This window comes from Centroberyx gerrardi, chromosome 21, assembly GCF_048128805.1.
Source record: "Centroberyx gerrardi isolate f3 chromosome 21, fCenGer3.hap1.cur.20231027, whole genome shotgun sequence".
NCBI classification, from domain to species: domain Eukaryota; kingdom Metazoa; phylum Chordata; class Actinopteri; order Beryciformes; family Berycidae; genus Centroberyx; species Centroberyx gerrardi.
The window spans coordinates 7,835,912-7,857,651 of record NC_136017.1 but is presented as its reverse complement, the minus strand read 5'-3'; the positions used below and the strand labels follow the sequence as shown (position 1 = coordinate 7,857,651).

Here is a 21,740-nt window from a genome sequence, read left to right as displayed (position 1 = left end):
GAACTGTTGATCCTTGGTGGAGAGAGGTGAGGTGTATTGATGACTTTGGGTGTTATATTTAAAAAAAAAATGTAAATCAAGTATTTCCAACACCCTCCATTCAGTTTCAAAAACTTTTCGGGCCTTATTTTATTTTTATTCAAACTCATAAACATTCAAGGATTTTCAGGGTTGGCTCGAACCCTGTTGGAGAAATGACAAGTCTGCAATGTGCAAATCAGAAGATAAAGAGTTTAAGCTTCAACTCTTAAACAATCCGCATTTATGAGTCTTTTATTTCCTTCCTGCAACAGACGCCCACCTTACACAAAATTCTGAACACAAGAGTAATCACAGGCAAATGAGTCGTGCAAATTGCTGCATAGAAACAAGATTGTCCAGAAGGCAGTTTCACAAAAGCTTGTTGACCTTTTCTCCACGGTGACAGATAAGTTGTTCGCCCCTGTCCCTCTACATTTGGTATCAATATTCCGATTTTAACCGAGCGGTCCAGTTACATTGGCCTGTCCCCAGTATGCTGTATGTAGAGCGTGGAGCACCATAGTGCTGTCAGTGCCATTACCAGGACAATAATGACTTTCTGGGTCCAAAGGCAGTGGTCCAACTTCTGCTCCAGTCGGCGGCTGCTGGCCACCACCTGCAGGAGCTGAACACAGCGAAGAAGAAGTAGAATTAACTGAACGACAGTGTAAAGCTGAAGGATTCAGTCAGTCACACCCTTTAAGTACTGATTTCTTCTCCTGCTCTGGAGAATAGGGGTGATGTTGAAGAAAATTACCAACCACAACCATTGAGTTGTGACTTCCTCTTGGTCTGAGCAGCAGAGTGAATTTAGCAAGAAAAACACATTTGATTTGGAGCCTTTTCTTAGCAGATGCAGAGGGCTTACTGGAAGACGTCACATTGGTTACTATGAATCACATGCCTCATCTTACTGCCTGTAAATCATTCACACCTTTCACCTTCTACACTTTGGGGCTGACGTTCAGAGCGAAGTGCAACAGTAGAGTAAGCTTCAGTTTCTAAATCAACGCTGCAAACAATCAATAATGAGTGCGAGAGTAAAAGGTATAGTCCCTGACAATAGTGCTAGAAAAGAAATAAATATAAGACCTCAAGGAGAAAGGTAGCAGAGGTTTTTCTATTGAGTAGAGGAGAAAGATGAGATTAGTTTTCAACGTACAACAAAAGATGAGGAGTGACTGCTGTTTTACTCCACATTAGCAGTAGCACCATTACTTTTTCTGCTGTTGAGCATCTAATGGTTGAAAAATTAGATGACGATGGGCGCAAGGAAAGCCTTTGGTCCGATGTGATGTTCATCTATATGTTCAAGTTCTCAAAATAAATGGTCCTGTGTGGCTCAGTCAGGGATTTGATCCCATTTGGGTCACCCATGCTAAAGATGTATACATCCATCTAAATGCATGTTACTGGCTAGCTTCAGCTTTTCTTTGGCTTAGTGATTGAGTCCCCAGCTTTAAGAAGGCAGAAGCATCACTGTGGCTTGACTTAACAACAGCAGAGTATGTGAATATTTGTGGGTTATTGTTGGTTATGAATAAAACCTCCCCGCAACAACGAAGCCGGCCTCTTAGCACGTGACTGACCATGGTGTGCATGTCCTGGTGGCCGTTCGTGCCATTTGTGATCGGTGGTCTGCTGTAGTTGTTGGCACTCAGACTGAGAGCGGGCTTTAGACCCTGCAGGACGTGACACTTCAGTCTGAAAAGGAACAACAACAAAAAAAGATGAATCTCCAAGCATCACCTTGTATTCGTGACATTTAAAGTATTAATGTTTCTTTTAAGTTTGTGCCAGTCGTCTAGGTTGCCATTCATTCTTATACAGTATGAAAAACAACTTCCACAGAGCGAGATAATCCATCACAGTAAACATGAAGCCCTAATTTGGTTTGGTCAAAGTTTGTTTTATTTTTATTTCATTGTGCGGAGTCGAGTGTTTTCATATCAGAGCTGCATTACGTTCCGCTCTGCTTCCCGTCAATCACCTGACACCCACAGGAAGAACTGGAAATCTCCTCCAGGCCATAATCCCTCAAAACATGTCGACTTATAAACTTAATTAGTCACATTCATGTCTTCTTATGTAGAGCATCTTTGTTAGCTGTGACAGCAGTTCATTTCAAGCTAGGTTTGACACCATGAAGTTTGTATTTTAAAACAAATTAGATGTTAAATAATCTAATTGCATATGGCATGCATTGCAAAATGATTGGGGGGAATGTAAACTTAGATGTAGGCAGTAGTAAATGGGCTGTAACTCTAAATGACACCAGTATTCTCCTTCAACAGGTTAAGGAGAAGACAAAAATAACCTGGTCTGATACCTGCCAGACCGATTCATAACCCAAACAATCTTTTTTATTAGTACAGCGCTTTTCCAAACACTTCTCTGTGCCCTGTTCTGCTGTGCTGTGTAAAACTCATCATCAGTCTGACCTGTGCTCCATGACTTTAGACTTGGGGATCTCCTTCCAGTACTGGGCCAGGTCCTGGTTTTCAACAGTGGTACTGGACTCCATTTCAGCAGCCATGATGAGGAAACGGTCCTGAGGATTCGACTGGGAGCCTGGGGAGCCAATCACAGCACTGACAGTCATGTCCAAGAACCAATCACAGCAGCGGCTACAGGTTGATCAGAATTTTCATGAATTTAAGGCAAGTCATTTTTGATTTGCGCACAATTTATTTGATTTTCTGACACATTCAGTGTACGTTTTGAAAAGCCCTTCGCTGTGTATCGACTACTTAATTATCCACTTTGAAAATAACACACATATCATATATAAATTAATGCTGAATGTTGTTGGGTATGGCTGAACATGGTGTGGTATGGACATTGCATGGTACAGACCTACCTCCATGTAGCGAGACTGTGATCTCCACGCTGGTCCCTGCTGCACAGCTGCTGCTGCTGGGCTTCACCCGGTACTTCTCTGGAGCTGTGGTTCGTACCTGCGACCACACACACAATACGAGACTCTGCTCAGACAACAAACCTAGATACTGTCAGAGAGACTTTGCTCCTGGAATACAGAGGGATCAGATTAGGAAGGCATTTTCTGGAACTCTCTACTGTCTGCCTCCTATTGTGTTGTTTTATTTAATCAGCTAGGCAGATTCAATGCAGTGCGCAGTGCTTTGGGGAATTACGGTATGCACTGTTAAGGCAGCGCAGAGCCCCAAAAGCCCTGCAGTACAGTAGAAGTCAAACAAGCATCAACCAACTGGAAGCTGGTGCACTGTGCATCTGCACACCAGGAAGTAGCTCGGGGTTTTTCTAACTACAGTGGCTACAGTGGCAAGTCAACGCATGAATTTTGTTCAGCCATTCTCTTAGTTACAACAACGCTGTGCTACCACACCGCTTTGGTGTCAACAGGCGGAGTTTTTAAAGTCAACCTAGTTTCACTCACTCCATTCATTCCATGTTTACGTAATATGGCGGATTTAGTTTAGTTAAATCTGAAGTTTTAAACTTTAAACTTTAAATACAAGATCTGTATCAATAACTAATCTTAGCTATTCATTTAATGGCTGCCTCATTAACAGTTACTTTGACTGTCAACTGACAATTCCAATGAAACTTCTAATGAATTAACTTGTAAGTGTTTATAGGTACTGGAAGGCTGTGAAGGGTGTTAAAAGCATTCCCATATTTTTTTTTTCTTCTTCCTTTATTTTATTTGTTTTGTTTTGTGTTTTTAGTGTGTGTTAATGTACTTATTTATATATTTTTGAGTATTTGGAGATTTGTCATACACCATTCAAATATTTTATTTATGTGTATAGGTGTGAATATGAGTGTGTGTACGCATATGTATGTGTGTATATACAGTATATACATATGTATGCATGTGCATATGTGTGTACATATATATATATATATATATATATATATATATATATATATATATATATATATATATATATATATATATATATATATATATATATATATATATATATATGTATATGTGTGTATATGTGTGTGGGTATTTGTATGGATAGGCATATATGTATATATTTTCTTATGTTTTGGAGGAAATCTTTAGAGATGGTGTATGTTTTGTAGTATTTGCCAATAGAAAAGTTTAAGTTAAAAAAGAAAAAAAAAAAAAAAAAGCATTCCCATCACATCTGGTAAGGGACATGGGTTCAATCCCCTGTGTTCAACAAAAAGACACTGAACCCCTACCTGCTTACTCATTGTAAGCTGCTCTGGATGAGAATGTCAGCAAAAAGCCTAAAATGTAAAAATGTAATGTAAACGAGTTTGGAGAACGGACCTTAAAGGCCACGGCATTTTTGGTGACGTTGTGGAGGACGATGAGGGATCTCTTGTCGGTCTCTGTCAGGCCAAAGCACAGCTCCTCGGCTGGACTGGAAACACACAGACAGAGTTTAAACAAGACAAACGAAGACTGGAGAGACACAGGCGGGCAGAAAAATAAAAGGTTAAAGTAGACACAGGCCTAGAATGGAGATGGGTGGGCAGACAGGAAGAAAGACAGAAAGGGTTACGAAAGACACAGACCAACACTGAAGTTGTTTTGCCTGTCGCGGCTCTTGTGTAAACCAGACAACAAGCATGTGTTAATACCAGTAAGTTTCAGAACTGTGGTTGAAGTGAAAAGGGCTGCTGCAGTACAATGAGTTGATTGTTTATGTAACTGAGAGCAACAAAGTAGGTCATGGTTTCCTTACACCACAAGCATAAGTAAGTAAGTAAGTAAAGCTTTATTTGTATAGCGGACACAAAAATATAGAGGATACGAAAACAGTAAGAGCAAGATTAAAACAAACACATTTAAACAAAATGGACATAAAAACAAAGATAAAACTTTAGAGAGGCTAGCCTATGAAAATGCAAAAAATTAAATAAAATAAATAAGACAAGCATGGCGAGATGGTGTGTAAGTGATACTGAATAATCTATCATCTACCTGTTCCAATTTTATTTCTGTGGTCAGGTACCACTAATAAATAGAACCACTTACATCGTCACATTTGAAGATGTATTGTCTTGCACTAGTGTATTTGTAGATATGAGAACTAACCGCCTCACCCACTCTATTGGGCTGTGCAGGTTATAGCTGAGCAGCACCTCAGTGAGACTTGGGCCTCTTCTCTGATCATTAACAGCAGAATTAAAAAAAATATATTTTTTTGGAAACAAAGTGAGCCTGAATGTTGCTCTTTGAGTGTAGACCAATCTTCTGCTTTAACGTGAAGTTTCCACCACAGAATGAACCAAGAGTGGAACCAAACACAGAAGACATAGAGCAGCAGGGAGGCCTAGTGGTCAGACTGTTCTGTAACTATAAAGACACAGGTTTAATCCCTGGGACAGCCATTTGTCCTGTCAGGGTCTCCTTTAGCAAGACATTGAGCCCCTACCTGCTCAGACATTTTAAGTTGTTTTTCAAGTGTCAGCTAGGATGGATGGATGGATAGATAGATAGACAGACAGACAGACACAGAGGTGTTGAGTTCCACCAAACAAACCAGAAACAAATAATAATCAAAACATAGAAATCAAAGTCATACATTCAAATAAACAGTTTCTCCATTCTCAGTTTCCATGCTTTGCCAATGAAACTGGCCACACTAAAAACTTCCTCTCTGATTAACCATACCAACTTAACTTCATCTCCTAACCAGACCAACTCAGGCTTCTTGTTTGTTTTGCATTTTCTCAAATAAAAGCAGTCTTAGTTCCTCATATAACGTACAACGAAACAAAAAATGAAATTCATCTTCGACAACACACAGTTCACATACAGTACAAAGTCTCTCCTCCTCAAAAATATAATTGAACCTGCCCACCTCAATTGCTGTAAAATAAATTAAAAAAAAAAATTAAAAATCATATTCTTTACAAAACGCAAAAGGCTACGATTTTTTCTTTTAGGAAAATGTGGTATGGACAGCTTTCTAAACAAGATATCCATCACTTTGCATGTTGTACAAAAACCTCTTATTTTATTCTAAATGTGCAAATTCTAAGCATTAATATCTAATTTTCTCTGAATTTCTTATTTTTTTTTACATTTATAAATGCTAAAAATGTATAAATAGTTGTGCTGACATGTATTGCAATTCACATTGCAATATTAAAAAAAAAAAGATTCAAATTAAAATAAATCACAGCATGATTTTTCTGCCTGATTGTGCAGCCCTAAAATCAGCTAAATGCTCGCCATGTAATTGTAAGATAGACCAATGTCTGACCTGACATGCAGCAGAGAGCCTTTAAATGTTGTGCTGGGCCTCCGGGCGGCTCGCACTCTGCTGGCAGCATCCGTATCCCCGTCATCTGCAAAACACACCTAGCACAGACAAATACCAACGGGGCTCAGGTTCAGACACTAGAAATGAAGAGATTTCAACCATTTGAAAAGTGCAACACTGACTTACTCTGACAAAATGATTGCTGGCATGGAAGTAAAACTCACTAAAATTATTTTAGCCCTTGACCTACAGGTGACAATTTTCTTTCCCCAAAATTACTGTATAGCGCTTTGGAATGAAGCCCTTCAAATACACCTTTCTCCTTCACTTCCGCCATGAAGATGATCTTTGATTTAATATTATTGGACAGGAAGGCTTGTGCTGTTTGATATGTAGTCATGTCAGATGTGCTACTGTTCTGAAAGGAAAACTAAAATCAAAGGCCAAAAGACAGAACAGAAACAATTTCACATGGAAGACAAAAAAAAATGCGACGAATTTGTAGACGACAAATACCATCATGCAAAGTAGGATTATTAACACACTCATGCCAGTCTATGTACCACTTCATTGACTGAATCATACTTTTTGACAATATTTAATAAGTTCCATTAATTTGGCAAAAGTTCATAAAATAAAACTAGTATTGTTGGTTGTTTTTCTACTAACAAATCTGATATCAGGTCTCTTTAATACATGCAAATTAGGTTTCAAGTCCAGCTCCAGAGGTTTCAAGGAAAAAATAAAGTATTATCCTCCCATTAGTATATATTATTAAGTTAAGTCAAGTGAGAGAAAGAAACAGAAGCCAGAGTACCTTTCTCAGTCTCAGCACTGGTTCAAAGCTCTCTTTGCCCTCCGGATCTCCATCCTTCAGCTCAGTCTTGTCGTCCAGGATGGGCGAATCTGAGATGGGCGACTGGAAGTCCTCGTCAGGCAGAGGGGGGTAGCTGTAACTGAAGCTGTCCTGGAGAAAAATAATCACAATCACTTACTTTCCTCTATTCGCCAACTGCCACTACTTCTTCCTGCGTGAACTGAAAACTCTTCTAGAAGAACTTCACTCCTCTCCTCCTCTACTTGCACTTGATCTTGCTGCTGTCATGTCAAAACAAGAACAGCAGCAGCTCCTATTCCTTCACCTTGTATTTCTCTATCATGCATACATATTCTTTGACATTGCACTGCTCACTCTTGCTTGTAATGTCGGTGATCTGAGAATTTAACCTTACTCTGCTGAGTAGAATATGATTGAGTGGAACGATAGACCAGATCCATCCTTGCTACACCTCACTATAATCAATGCATGGCTTGCTAGGCTCATTCACTAGGATAGCAGCATTATACATGAGGCCTACCAGCAGAGGGAGTAGTGGGAAAAAAACATTATATGACCTACAGTATATTTATCCAGGCAGTTGGATTGAGATTAAAAATCTCTTTTCTGTGGAGACTAGGGCTGCAAGATCCCGGCTAAAAAGATAATCTTGATTATCTTGCCAGATATTATGATCACGATTATTAATCAAGATTATTAGTCTTGATTATTTGAGGAACAAACATATTTTTTCTGCACTTTTGGCCTCTTGTGTCAACATCTTGACTATTTTCAACTACAGCAGACATTCTAAATGAAATGAAACGTTTCAATATTGATTATATTCTGCGATTAGTAATTGTGGAAACTAAAACTGCAATATTATGATTATACAAGATAATTGTGCATCCCCCCAAACATAAAAGTTGCACGCAAACAACATGTAGTGTGTGCATCTCTCTGTAGCACATTGAGTCTGAAACATCATGTACTGTCTGTATCTGTCTACAGGGTATCCGCAGTCCTTAAAGTCTGAAATAGTCTTAAATGCAGTTATTAGTTCTCATTTTTTCACCATGCAATGACCCACTCTAGATTAGTACAGATCAAGGTTAGTACAATATAGAAAACCTGTTTTTTTCATCGTATCTGCTTTACTAAATACACTTGGACATCATGTCCTTTAAAAACTAATTTGCCGTCGTCCTTTTTCTTACACTGCCCATTTATAGTTTCAGAATTTCCAATAGCTGCGTTCAATCGGAAATAGGCTCGTTTTGTCAGAATTGTTTCTTTATTTTGGTTTTTAAATTGGTCTTAAAAATCAATTCCAGATAGCATTAAAAACAACTTAAAAAGTCTTACATTTGGCTTTTTAAAACCTGCAGATACCCTGTGGTTAATATTTATTTGACATGTTTGTGTTGTGCTTCATGTATAATGTCATATCATTGGGCTGAGCCACACACTAAAGCCAATTCATTTCTGAGACCATTTTTGTGGGCATGCAGGTGTTCAATAAAAAGAGAATTCATGTATAATCTGTGTGTGTGTGTGTGTGTGTGTGTGTGTGTGTGTGTGTGTGTGTGTGTGTGTGCGTGTGTGTACATACCGTTCCTCCCATGTGACAGGGGAGATGCTCGGGGTCGATGTAGGTCTGGACGTCACTTCTGGTGGCAAACTTCAGCTTGCTGATGGCGTCTGGACCCAGCCAGCTCTTCACTATCTTCCAAGCCGCTGCAGATTATGAGCAACAATGGTTATGAATATAGCAATAATAATACGTTTAAATAAGTTTAAGAAGTGAGAAGTTTAAAACAGGAAACTGAATCTGCCAATCTAACACTACTGTGATTATGGGTACAATACAGTGATGCAACAGATACAAGCGGTGCAGCCAATCTTTAAAAAAAAAAAAGATTACCAATAGATTTGTAATGTCTGAAACTTTTTCTTAAAGATATATTACATACATGAGAACAAAAACAGAAGAAAACAAGAATGATTACCAGCTAGCACAAAAATTACCATGGCAACCAAATATGGGAATTATCAGCATGCATGGAACGCATCTTTGACCAATCAGATCGCTTTGATGAAACTATCCATCGTGTAATGGCAGATATTACACACATTATAAGTGTCGTATTCAATCAGGCAATGGCGATCCCTCAAGTTGTGTAACTTACCATTCATGATCCATGGTATTTCGTATATTATCATTTTAGCTGAAATGAAAAAGAAAACAACCTCATTCATGTGATGTCAACTTCATAGTATAAAATATCATCTTTTACGTCAAAGAGTGAACAAGAAATGGAGCTCAGGCTTGGGTTCATAATGCAACATTTATTATGTGAAACAGACATGGAGAGCATAATGTTTAACAAATACTTACACAGCAATCTGGGGTAGTACACTTGGAAGCAATTAATGATATACTTAATAAAATCCATGTCCTGCAATGGAGAAAAGACAGGAGATTTGTATTGTACTGAGACATCAATTCAAAGCACAAAAAGAGGAAATGTGTTTTGAAAAGGCACATCTGTGTGCATCTCTCCTGCCAGATCTGCAGCCTCGAGCCAAAGCGTGACCCAGATATACAGTAAAACATGTCTCACAGCACGCAGACGCTGCTGGTTTATTTTATCTTACACCCCCTGACATTCCTAAAATATCACAACGTCCTCGCGCATATGGTGTTACATTTTGGCCTTTCATGTTTTGAAAACTCTTCAAGACAAATATTCAAATCGGGGGTAAAAAAAAATAGATCTGGAATACTGGCGCTATTGCAAATATGTAGCTTGTGAAGCGAAGGGATTGACCTGCTCTGATTTGGGGCAAGGTGCAGGATATTACAAGTGAAAATATCCTCTTTAAATCTAAAACTCAACTTAAAAATTCCCTTACACAATATTGATTTGTGCAGCCCATTCAACACATTTATATGATACCACATATGAAACGATATGAAATTCAACTAAATTCCAAAAAAGAAAAATCAACATGTCTGTTGCCTTGTTGACTCATTTCCATGGCTCCAAGGAGATTCAACTTCACCTCTGACTCTCATAGCAATGTGTTTGGCCATATCACATGGTTCCCCACTACATCAGCTGATTCTGTCTCGGTCTGGGGGTGGGGGGTGGTGGGAGGAGGGGGATGTTGAGGGGGGGGGGGGTTTAGGCTGCACTGAGGGAATGTTAAGCTGCACAGAGGAAGTGAAATGGAAAGGAAAGAGAAACACTGGCAGTAAAAAAGGAGGGAATGTTTTCAAATTAGTACTGCCTGTCTATTAGAAAAGCAAGAAATGAGAAACGCTGACACACACAGAGACACGTAGACTGCAGTTTTGGTTTGACAATCATTCCTCTGAGGCAGAAATAATCGCACCGGTTCAATTAAACCTCAATGGGCGGAGCCAAAGAACCACAGTTTTTAGTAATGAACTGCCATGGATGGTTATAAATTAATTTAAAAAAGAAGTCACTGATATTTATATTTTTCATTTATATTTTGACCAGAGTTCCTTCTTTACCATGAAAGTTTGTCAGTTAGGAAACTTGTGCTCCAAAAAGCTTGTTCTTTGGCTCCGCCCACTGAGGCTTAACTCAACCAATGAGATTATTTCTGCCTCTGAGCAATGCTTGCATAACTAAAACACAGTCTCGTTCAAGATCAGCAGGTCCGACACGGCGCCCCACGCTTGGAGACGGCTGATTGAAGAAGATTAATTATCCTCCAGCCCTCACATCCACAAATAAACAAAGACAGACAGCTCGCTAAATCCATGTTTGCCCACCTGCTTCTATCGCCCTGCAGCCGTTTTCATATTTGTCTTAGTCCTATTTGTCCTAGTCTTTTTCATTTGATTTGAATTCCACTCCTGGGCTTTATACAGTGCACATCCTGGGCATGTAGTGAACATGGCACACACACGCAGCACCAAAAGTGTACTGATATTCACTGAGCATGCACACAGGCATATGTAAACACACACAAGCAAGAAAGAGACGTGCAGGACCTACCTTAGTGTGCCTTCCATTAGATGGTTAAAGAGAGATTGACAGAAACATTACTACGTTACAGATACTGAACAGCTTATAGAGAGAGAGAGAAAGAACGATTTTTGATGTTCCTTTGTAAATCATTTCATATTAAAACAGCAGAGGACAAAGGCTGAAAACATAAAAAGAGAAAAAATAGAGGGATACACAGAGACGAAGAGCGTAGATTTCTCACCACATTGCTCAGGCCGGATTCAGACATGTCGAAGACGACGGTGAGGAGCGCCCCCGGTTCCCTACTGATGTATCGCTCCAGCCAGAAGGCCACATACTTCTTCTTCTCCTGCAGCAGCCGCACATCCTTCACAAGCAGCTTCAGCCTGAACCAGACTGGAAATACACAGCGCAGATCAGAGGGGAGAGGAGTGCACTAGTACAGCCGGTGTTGCAGGTTTGATTCCCACTGGGGCCACCCATGCTAAAAATGTCTGCACTCATGGGTATTGAAAATAAGGTCAGACAGATATTAGGGCCGATACTGGCCTTAAATATCAAATATCAGCCAGTCATTTAGTCCACCTGATATAATGTTTCCTCCCTGACCACAGCTACAGAAAAAGTCTGTAATACCTGCAATGAAGTTTTACTTTCTGTTCACAATTCATTTATTTTAATTCAGTTATGATTTTTGTAACTTAATTCTTCGTTTAAAGATCCCAAAGTATCTTCTACCATTTAATAGGTGGGGTGGGTCGATCTGTATTAAAGAGCCGCAATCCCACCGAAAACAACTTCATTAGTCTGGGTTTCAAGAGAGAGTTTTTAGTATCCCATGATGGTCTAAATGCTGTTTCAGAGGCTTTTCTAATAAAATTCTGGGGGAAAACACTTGCTTGTACTTTTCTGGCAAGAAAAATGTCAAATTTGAGTGAATGTAGGCTCAAAATATCGGTCTCGGCCTTCAACAACCCAGATTGATCTTTGGATAAAAGCGTCTGCTATATGTTATGTTATTAAGAAGTGACAAAACCCCAAACACTTTCAATGCGTTCAACACATTTCCTAACTTATTCCTTCCAGCACTTCTGTGGTGAGTATAGACAGAGGCGGGTCTAGATAGAGGAATAGATCCAAAATATCCCAAAGGTCAAGCAACAAGTGAAAGTGCGACCTACACAACTTGTTGCCTTCCTTATCGTAGCCGTGGAGATAGTGCATCCCCGACTCCAGGAGAGACTTCTGCACACAGCTTTCATTGATTTCTGGAAGAGGAGATGAACGTAACAAAACCAGGGTGGCAAATGTTACGTGGCGCTAAGCTTGGTGGCATTGCAAGATAACAAAAAGTCAGTGTTTGTGTGTCAAGAGTCAAGAGTGAGAGATACATAGAAAGGGAGAGAGAGAGAGAAAATGATCACATGGACTTAGATTTATCTGGAGTCAACAAACAGTGAGTTCTCTATTTTGATATACAGTTGCTTTCATTGTAGACTATTGTAGACTAAACTGTGACATTTTAGTGTCACAGTTTCAGCCTCCAGTACTTTATTGATCCCCTTGGGGAAATTCAGGAACAGCTAAACAGCTAGTACACAGTAGTAGTAGTAGTAGTAGTAGCTAGTATACAGCTAAAGGGGCTTTTCTGGTATAGGAAATGGCAACATAATAGAGTCTATTTTGTGGAGGATGGGATGTGGTTGTTTACTAAACACATCCTTCCTTTTTTGCTGCTGTGGCGGGGCGATCAGGAAACCTCACATTACCACAATATGTTTTTCTCAACAACTATTGTGCATAACCAGGACACCCACCCCGCTTTCCTCTGGCGTCCAAAGGCCTGTATACTGGTAAAATAGACTCTTTTGGAAACCTAACACCAGTTTAAATCATAGCTTACCGTTCACATTGAGTTCTTTTCTCCACTGAAGGCTCTCGTTGATCATTTTCAAAGTGTCTTCCACCACATAGTGCCTCCACTCCAGGTAGCCCTCCACCAAGCCATCCTCCCTCCACAACCTCTCCACATCACCGCTCTCATATTTGTCTGTGGGCTCTGGAGAAAGTTAGATTAAGATTTCTGTGGTTTTCACAACTGTTGGTGTGGTTGTTCTTGTTTTTTTTGCCTAAGCAGTTTTCTGAAAACACCTACTCAGCAAACGGTTTGGCACATAGCAGAGTTAACAGTTTTTTTCTTCCATGACACAGATGAACTTTTACCTTGCATTTGGAAAACAAAACATGACTATTCAAATAGATAGATTTTTTTTGTCAAACGTAAGCTCTTGAGGACAAAAATACATTTCACATATCTGTATATTTAAGTAGATTTTTATGAATAACGTTACGTTTCAAAATGGCCAAAAAATTTTAATTGTTTACAAGTCTAAATTATGTTTTGTATTACCTGTAGGCTAGATGACATTCATTAATTTGAAATCAATTTTGAGTTGCCCAACTTGAAGATATAGCTACGTTGTAAACTGCACATAATAAGAAAATGTACTACCAGTGTTTTGATAGTTATATCAAAATGAATGCCATCTACTTGTAACGTAACGTTTTAACTGTTCATGTAACGTTAGCTTATTTGTTACAAACTGACTAAGTTAGCTTGTTGCCCTAACTTACCTTGTACATATTCAGAGCGGAACCTCTCCCGTGTTTCTTCAATTTTCCTTTGAATACTCTGTGAAAACGATACGATATTGAGCTGTTGATAATAAGCAGAAACTAGCAAAGCGTGTACACAAAATGACAAAAAGTTTTAACCATAGTTTACCTCCTCTGATTCAACTGAGCCAGTCGTCGCCATGGTTTTGTGGCTCAGCGGCCACGTCAAGCTAACAGGGATAGACAGAACAAAACCGGAAACCATCGATTTTGCCTTCAAAATAAAAGCGTAACAGAACGTTATCTATTTGGGTGTACAGAACAACAAAAATGGTATCGGAATACTCTAATAATCTGGCCTCACGCAAAATAGTCTAGAAATAGATAGTAAAAAAGATTGTTATGTTGAGGATTAGGTTATCAATAAAGGTTTTATTTTGAAAATGTAGACAGGAAATTGTAATTTTATGGGACGGCTTGACACTGGGATGACAGTGTAGAATATGCTAATATTTTTTGTGTAGCACTTTTTTAAAGAGTTTACAAAAATGATTTAACAGTGAAATCAAAGCAAACATCACACTTTTGCTAAATTAAAACGTGTAAAAGAGAATAACACACCAAAAGATATGAAGAAAAGAGGGTAAAAACATCATAACTTCCTTTTAGTTTTGGTTAAAAATCACTAAGGTGGTTCGCTCTTGTATTTTGCACATTTTTTGCCGACTAAATGCTTTTAACGAAATGGAAAATGCAGCGAGAGCATTGGCTTCGCTTCAGCATAAGTTACATACCATATTACAAACTATAATATCAGTTTACAGGTGCACTGTCTGAAATATTAACGCAGTATTATTGTATGTATGCACTGTATCCTCTAGCTGGCGCCACATAGCCAGGGATTTTGCTCTGACTCAAAGGCTGCTGGGAAATTATTGTCAAGGAAGCATGAGCTGCTAAACAACACGAGAGCACTAAGGTAAATCGGTCTTAGCGAGAGGCATTCAACATAGAAATACTGATAAATGTGTTTGATATAATGTCTATTCAGTTGCATAGCCTTGTATATTCGAATATTTAGTAAAACGTTTGATATCCAGTCTTCCTCCATCTTTGTTTTCAAGATGTCAGCATGTGTCTTTCTGCCCAGGCACAAGTAAAGTTAACCGCTACACAGATGTGTTTTAGCTAGTTTAGGAGGCTAGCTTCAGCTAATAAAGGAAAATAACGTCTAATGAACTGTATTTTGCTGGTTGTTCATGCGAGTTGGGTTATGGCTTTCTGACTCTGTCCACATTTCAAAGGGTTGCAGATGAGATAGCTGAGAAATCCACCGAGCTGCAAGCATCTGTCATCATGGTAAGGCAACTGAGAAGTGATGTCCCAACTGTAATTGTTCACAAAACTTTCTTTACTTGAGCGAATGAGCATGGTGATTGCTAACTGAACATTAAAGCTGCACTATGCAAGATTTTAATGTAAAAATACACCTGTATATCACAAAGTGGGGCTGCAGTAAAGAAGAGCGTCCCATCCCCACTAATTGAGATGCTATAGATTTGCCCTATTTGCCCACATTAAATTCTAGTGATGGCAGTGGACACCGGAAGTGACGGATCAAAGCTTTAGAGTGAAATCCATGCAGCAACCAACGTTAGATCTTTTCCTGTCTCGTCCCTTTGGTATCCTTTAGTATAAAGTGATTACAGACCGGTTGGGTTGGCTAACCCTTTAAAACCATCAGAAATACACCAAATAAATATTAAGTGAGTCAGTGAATCCATTAAATAACTGGACACTAAGCTTAACAAGTCTTGCACTGATTTGAACCCTCTCCTTGGCAGGAGGAGAGTGGCAGTGTGACTTCCTGGTTTGCGGAGCCGGTGTACGGGCGCTACTGGCAGCACTACCAGCAGGCCATGGCCTGGCACCAGAGACACCGGCATGCCTACCGAAAAGCCCTGGAGGCAGCCTACGGCCCTGGCTACTATCACCACCACCACCACCACCAGTATCCCAGCAGCTCCCAGCGCTACGCCGACTGGCACGCCGCAGAGAATCGAGGCAGGGCGGCGAGGAGGGTCCCGGCCAGGGAGGAGGACGGAGAGGACGGGGACGAGGAGAGCGGCTCGGACAGCGAGATCGAGTGTGACGTCAGCAACATGGAGATCACAGAGGAGCTGCGGCAGTACTTCGCCCAGACGGAGAAGCACAGAGAAGAGCTGAGTAAGACGGCAGCGGGACGGGGCGGGTGGTGGCTTGAGAGATTGTCCTGTAACCAGTAAAATCCCAGTGAAGGCCCATTCACATCTAGAACGATAACGATAAAAAGATTTAAATCGTTCTCAGTAAATAGACTGTCTGTGTTCCCACTACAGTGGTAACTATGAATACATCCAATACGATAACTAAAACTACAAGTTCGATCTCTGGGCGATTTGTTTTTCGATGCAGAGACGATAAAACATTTTCAACCAATGGATTTCTCCCTGTGTGATAGTTGAACATCAGCGCAAAATGTGCAAAAGCGGACATTTACCGTTGATGTTTTAGATAGATGAATAATTTTCTGTTATCAGACTCCATTGTAGCTGCTGGAAATATCTCAATGTGTTTTCTTATCTTTATCTTTTAACACTCCCTCCTCTCTCCTGTTCCTCCTCTACTCTGTCTTCCTTGCTACTTTTCAACTGTCTAAATAAAGGTAACAATACAAAAGGTGAGTGGACAGCCTACTATATCTATCATACTTTAATATTAAGCCCTGCTCTCCTCCTCCTCCTGCAGAGAAGCAGCAGCAGCTGGAGGCGGAGCAGGACAGCTACGTGCCGGCCGACCGCGACCTGCACCGGGTTTCCTGGCGGAGCAGCATGGCCCCTCCCTCCGAGCGGCCCGGCGAGAGACGCGGGGCCGAGATGAAGAAGCTGTACGGCGAGGACGCGGCCAAGATCCAGGCCATGGAGGCGGCCATGCAGCTGACTTTTGACCGGAACTGTGACCGCAAGCAGCCAAAGTACTGGCCCGTTATCCCACTAAAACTCTAACGCCTGGTGGGAAAGGCTAAAACCTGTTTTGATGCGGAGGATATCCCCGCTGTGAGCTGTTGTTCAGACACCAGACATGTCGTGTAATGGATTTCCGCCGTCAACTCTGCTGATCTGGAACTAATGGTTTGGGTTAGCTGAGGTTTAGAGAAGTCATTTGAGCACTTATGATAATTTGTTGAGCTTCTACTTTATCATTTAAGTGTAACTTAGATACCCTCCGTGTCACCGGCCGCTGCAAATGAAGACTTATTTTTAGATAATATAATCTTGGACCTTATGTGGGTTACGCTCGCACATAAATAGTTTTAACTCGTGGCTTTCAAGCAGCAACGCGCACTACTGGCCTTTATCCAACAGATAGCGCTGTTTGTTCCTCATGACTCATCTCTCCATTGCGTTTGAATCCTTAGTCGCTTTTTAAATTCAGGACAAAATCGCAGCGTGCAAGCAGAAAAGGAGTGAAATTTGTGTAAATTGAGGGTCAGACGTACAGTAGAAATGCCCCCGCAGGTGATGTAAATGGATTCAAGCAACATGCGCCCGTGTGCTTGCTCCTAATCTGTTTTGGTTTACCCTCCAGGTTGATGATGTTTCATGCTGCGGTGGCTCCTCTTATGCCTGTCAACTTAGTTTAACCACAAGACCAGTGTTTTTTTTTTTTTTCCTCTGTTCAAATTTAGAAGCGTTCCTGTTCGGCTGCTACTGAAATTCCACTTTTCAACACACATGAAGAATGAGCTGCTGTTGTTGTTGTTGTTGTTGTTCTTCAGCGCTGCACCTTTCTGATTCAGACATTTCATCGGGTTCAAAGCCGCCCATGCAGCTTCTCAGGAGGGATGTTGACTGTTTTATCTTCTCTTCAGCGGGGTCTTTGCACCTCGCTGCACTTCTTGGTGTTCTCTGTTTTTTTTTTAACTTAGCAGTTGGTATTTTTATATAAATGCTGTTGATATGGTTTCTAATAAAGTTTTCTATAACCGGTTGAAACCTGCTGTATCGGTGGTGTTTTCTCAGTTACCTCTCGGTCTAATCTGAGCCTGGCTCTATAGAAGTCATTCATATTTTTCAGCTTTTGAGCAACATGCACTCTTAAAAACAAGGTGTCGTTTTAAGCATATCCGTACGCCTTATTTGAGACAACACAAATTTGACTTACTTTTCCAGTTACCAGATTCTCCAATTAACAGTAAATATCACACTAAAATTGGTTTACAGACCATATCATGGCCTTGAACTAAAGCAGGGCTCCAGTTAATTAAGTCTCACATGGCTGTCAGACTTATTCTGCTTTAAAGGATAAATCCAGCCTCAGATCCTCTCACACTGTTAGATATCAATTTATAATGTTCAGTGCATTCCAGTTATTTTGTGATGAAGTATTTACATGCATTTTAATTCTATCTTATTTGAAATTTTAGGCTGCCTTTTAAACATCTGGCCAGGGACAGCAGATGAAAACTAGCCTTTCTGGCTAACTCTGGCTCCTTTACAGTTTGACTGTTGATTGATGTGCATTGTCCCTGAAAAAATAAATAAACAAATAAATTGTAATTTACTTTTTTGGTGAGCCCACTTTCCCTTAACCTGCCTCGTCTACTTCAGGTAGTGATTTCCGACATTTCCAAGAATGCCTATCAACAACCCCCAGAGAAAGCCAGAACTTGTTCCATTCAGCAGTGGGTTACACTGTATGTAATATGTATCTGCAAAACACAACCTGTCTTGATGCTGCATTGCATTCTGGTCTCTCTCCTGCTCCTGTGGGTGGAGAAATTGGTCTCTCTGCCTCTTTTACAATGGATTTCTCTCTGTATGATTGTTGAACATCGGTTCAAAATGGCGGCTCTAGAAAGAAGCCCTCGCTCTTTGGTTCTGAGGGACTGACACCAAAACCTGACTTTACTGTTGATGTTTTAGATCACTGAAACATTTTCTGCTATCAAACTCCATTGTAGCTGCTGGAAATATTTCAGCAAGACACCACATCATCCTCATTTTATACACAGGCCAATAGCTGTTTCTTAACAGTGTTCAAGTGTTTTTTTCCTTTGATGTAAATACACCAAGCCAACCAGTGTTGCACATTATAGTGCTTCATTATAAGCATGCATAGGCCCATATAAGGAAGAACAAGCACACAGACAGCCAGATATTTGAGTGCAACATCTACATGTGACATTTGTGGAAGGAGTGCACTGCAGCCATACAGGGGCAGAAGATGGCACACTGCACTGGGTCAAAGTCACACACACACACGCACACACACACACACACACACACACACCCTCCCAGCCCTGCAGGCATGCTAAAAGATTTCTCCACCACAGAAATGAAAGGGTTTATCTTCTGCTTTAAACAAAAGAGATGAGTTCTCATACTGGAGTAATGCTTCCCCAATATTGAGTTTATTAACTTCACTCCAGCGTTTCAACCCCATTGGGTCTTGGTCAGGACACATTATCCTCCATCCTCTAGTTTGTATCCTCTACTTTTCATTCACAGTCACACTATGTGTCATATCGGTTTTGGATCTGTAAGCTTCAGTGTGACAGATGCCTTTGGCTTGTTATGCAGAGGAAGTATCCTCACAAAAAAAAACATTGTAATATTCCTTTAGGGACCTTTAGTGTGTCTGGTACTCAATAGTGAGTTTACAGTGACCCTGATCTTACTCTGTGATAGTTTGGATTTCCTATGGTATCACTATATTATAGCACTACTATATATCTTTTTCGTAAGGGAAACTAAAAATTGCAAGTCATAACTTACTGTGTGTGCACATGAGTATGTGTGTGTGGGCATGTGCATGTGTTTTGATTGATCAACGTTTTTATTATTATTGAACAATGCCAATGTACAAATTACAGGCAATGCCAATATAACAGTAAAGAACATATGACTGCTTAAATTAAGATCTAAAGAATTACATTACAATTAGAGAAGAAGCATAAAAGACAGTAGAAGATAAAAAAAAAGAATAAATAAATAAATAAATGTAAGAAACAAACAAAACAAAAATATATTAAAAGTAAATAAAAAAAGAAAGAAAAAACTAACACTGCTCCTTGGATTGGTAATCAGGGTCTCGAAATGAAGTGTTTTTACACTTATTTTCAATAAGCCTTAGAAAAGCAATGAAATATTCTACTTCCAGTAACAACACAAAACACTTGATTGATAAAGTCTGCCAAGGATCTAACCCCGGCCGTGACGTCACGCCCCCCATCTGCTCCCCCTATTCCAAAACGGGACGTCCAGTTGTTTGCACGCTGGACCCCCTCCATTCAAGAAACCCGTGGCCAGTTGGGAGTGTTGTGACAGTGTCTCAGTGCCAATTTCCACACAGGGGCTTAAAAATGGGTAGGTGAACTATTTTACACACTTTTGTTTTGCTTTTGTTTTGTTTTGTTTTTTTCGTGCGGGGAAAAACCCGGGCAAGAAATTGGGTCACGTTTAGATTTGTCTGTCCGTGTGTTTGCTGCAGGAATAGCTGTTTGTGCTTCGTTCAGTGTGATGTATGAGTGCACCCGCGTCTTCTTCGGTGGTAGTTTACTCTAACGTGCATGCCGGCTAATCAGTTTAAAGGCTCAAAGCACGCGGGCAGCTCCTGCAGCCTGTTGAGTTTCACAGTTTCACTCTTTAGATTCCTCTCATCCTTTTGTCAGCGGCAGTTTTCCTTCCGTGAGACAAACAGGAGAAACATTTTTTTTATGATTCAGTTCTGAATTTATTTATCATTCCCTCATCGCTCAGTTTTATATTTGAATCATCCACATGTGCGTGCGCGCGCGCTCGTGCACGAATATCTGTAGTTATATGCGTGTATGTGTGCAGGAGTGTTGGGTGTTTTTATATTGACTGATGCCAAACTGTGCCAGCAGCAGAATAATCCATTTGTTTCTGTGTATGGGAAAGGAAAGTGTGTCCAGCTGTGTGTTAGTGCATGTGTGCCTTCTTTGTGTGTGTGTGTGTGTGTGTGTGTGTGTGTGTGAGTGAGGGCATGATTACTTAACCAGGCTCTGTTTTCTCTTCATGAATCAACCCCACTGTGCCTATGGACATGTGTAGCTTATTCATTGTGTGTGTGCATGTGTGTGTGTATATGTGTGTGTGTGTGTGTGTGTGTGTGTGTGTGTGAGCATGACATGGTTGCATGACACTGGACACGACACTCAAACTTACAGTCCTTCTCTTCTGTCACTCACACACACACAAACACACACACACACACACACACACACAATATCCAGCTATGCAATTAACTTTTTCCTAATTTTCCTAATCCTAGAGTAACTCAACCAAAACGGACTGTAAAGTTGTTATTCTGCGGACAGTTTGCTACCATTTCCCAAGCTTTTATTGTGTTTTTTATATGAATTTTATATCTCATTCTCCAAATATCAATGGAAATGCGGTCCTATAATGTCACCATGGTGGTTCCAAAAATTTTTCATGGTGAGTCATTTGGGATATTCCAGGAAAACGTCTTCTTTTGCGGAGTGACTGCAGCCCAGAGGTCGATTTGAGTGGAATTTTCCTTTAAGCGTTTTGCAGAGCGATTGCCTGACTGATTTGTAGAACAGCGGGAAACTTCAGCTCATCCTCCCAGCGTCAACTCCTCATGTGAGAGTTGACGCTGATTGGATTAACAGGGAGTGATCTGCCGCCTTACTGTGGATCATGCAGGCTGGGACAAGCTTCAGACACGGAAGACAATTGCTGTTGTGTATGGGACTGCGTGCATGTTGTGAGATTTGAAGGGTTTCATTCCAAAACTAGATCTAGGGAGTTTGCTATCTGAAATTTCATCAGTCAGTATTTCAAACACACAATCCTCAAAACTCAAACGTGAATATTTCTGGAAAGAAAGATCTTAAAACGACTGCCCAAAGAAAACAATCTAAGTGTGGTCGCACCTTTAGTTTTCTTTTTGTTTGGGACGGTGTAATTGCAGCTCAGTCTGGCCAAAATCTTGTAGTGTGCATGAAAGTCCTGG

At 40.4% G+C, this 21,740-nt stretch overlaps 2 protein-coding genes across 2 annotated transcripts; one reads left to right on the top strand and one right to left on the bottom strand.

The window, feature by feature from the left end:
- Nucleotides 1-257: 257 nt before the first annotated feature.
- Nucleotides 258-13,921, bottom strand: LOC139926353 (motile sperm domain-containing protein 2-like). Its single transcript, XM_071918061.2, has 15 exons — nt 13,867-13,921; nt 13,716-13,773; nt 12,985-13,140; nt 12,263-12,349; nt 11,323-11,477; nt 9,473-9,533; nt 9,264-9,302; nt 8,687-8,811; nt 7,075-7,224; nt 6,258-6,355; nt 4,313-4,406; nt 2,882-2,978; nt 2,463-2,592; nt 1,611-1,725; nt 258-646 (listed from the first exon to the last, which is right to left on the bottom strand). The coding sequence occupies exons 1-15, from the start codon at nt 13,897-13,899 to the stop codon at nt 494-496; spliced, it is 1,551 nt and encodes a 516-aa protein (XP_071774162.1). The 5' UTR covers nt 13,900-13,921; the 3' UTR covers nt 258-493.
- Nucleotides 13,922-14,627: 706 nt separating this feature from the next.
- gemin8 (gem (nuclear organelle) associated protein 8) lies at nt 14,628-17,719 on the top strand. Its single transcript, XM_071918195.2, has 4 exons — nt 14,628-14,676; nt 15,002-15,056; nt 15,542-15,923; nt 16,485-17,719. Exons 2-4 carry the CDS (start codon nt 15,054-15,056, stop codon nt 16,739-16,741), a joined length of 642 nt encoding a protein of 213 aa, XP_071774296.2. The 5' UTR covers nt 14,628-14,676; nt 15,002-15,053; the 3' UTR covers nt 16,742-17,719.
- The last annotated feature ends 4,021 nt before the right edge of the window (nt 17,720-21,740 follow it).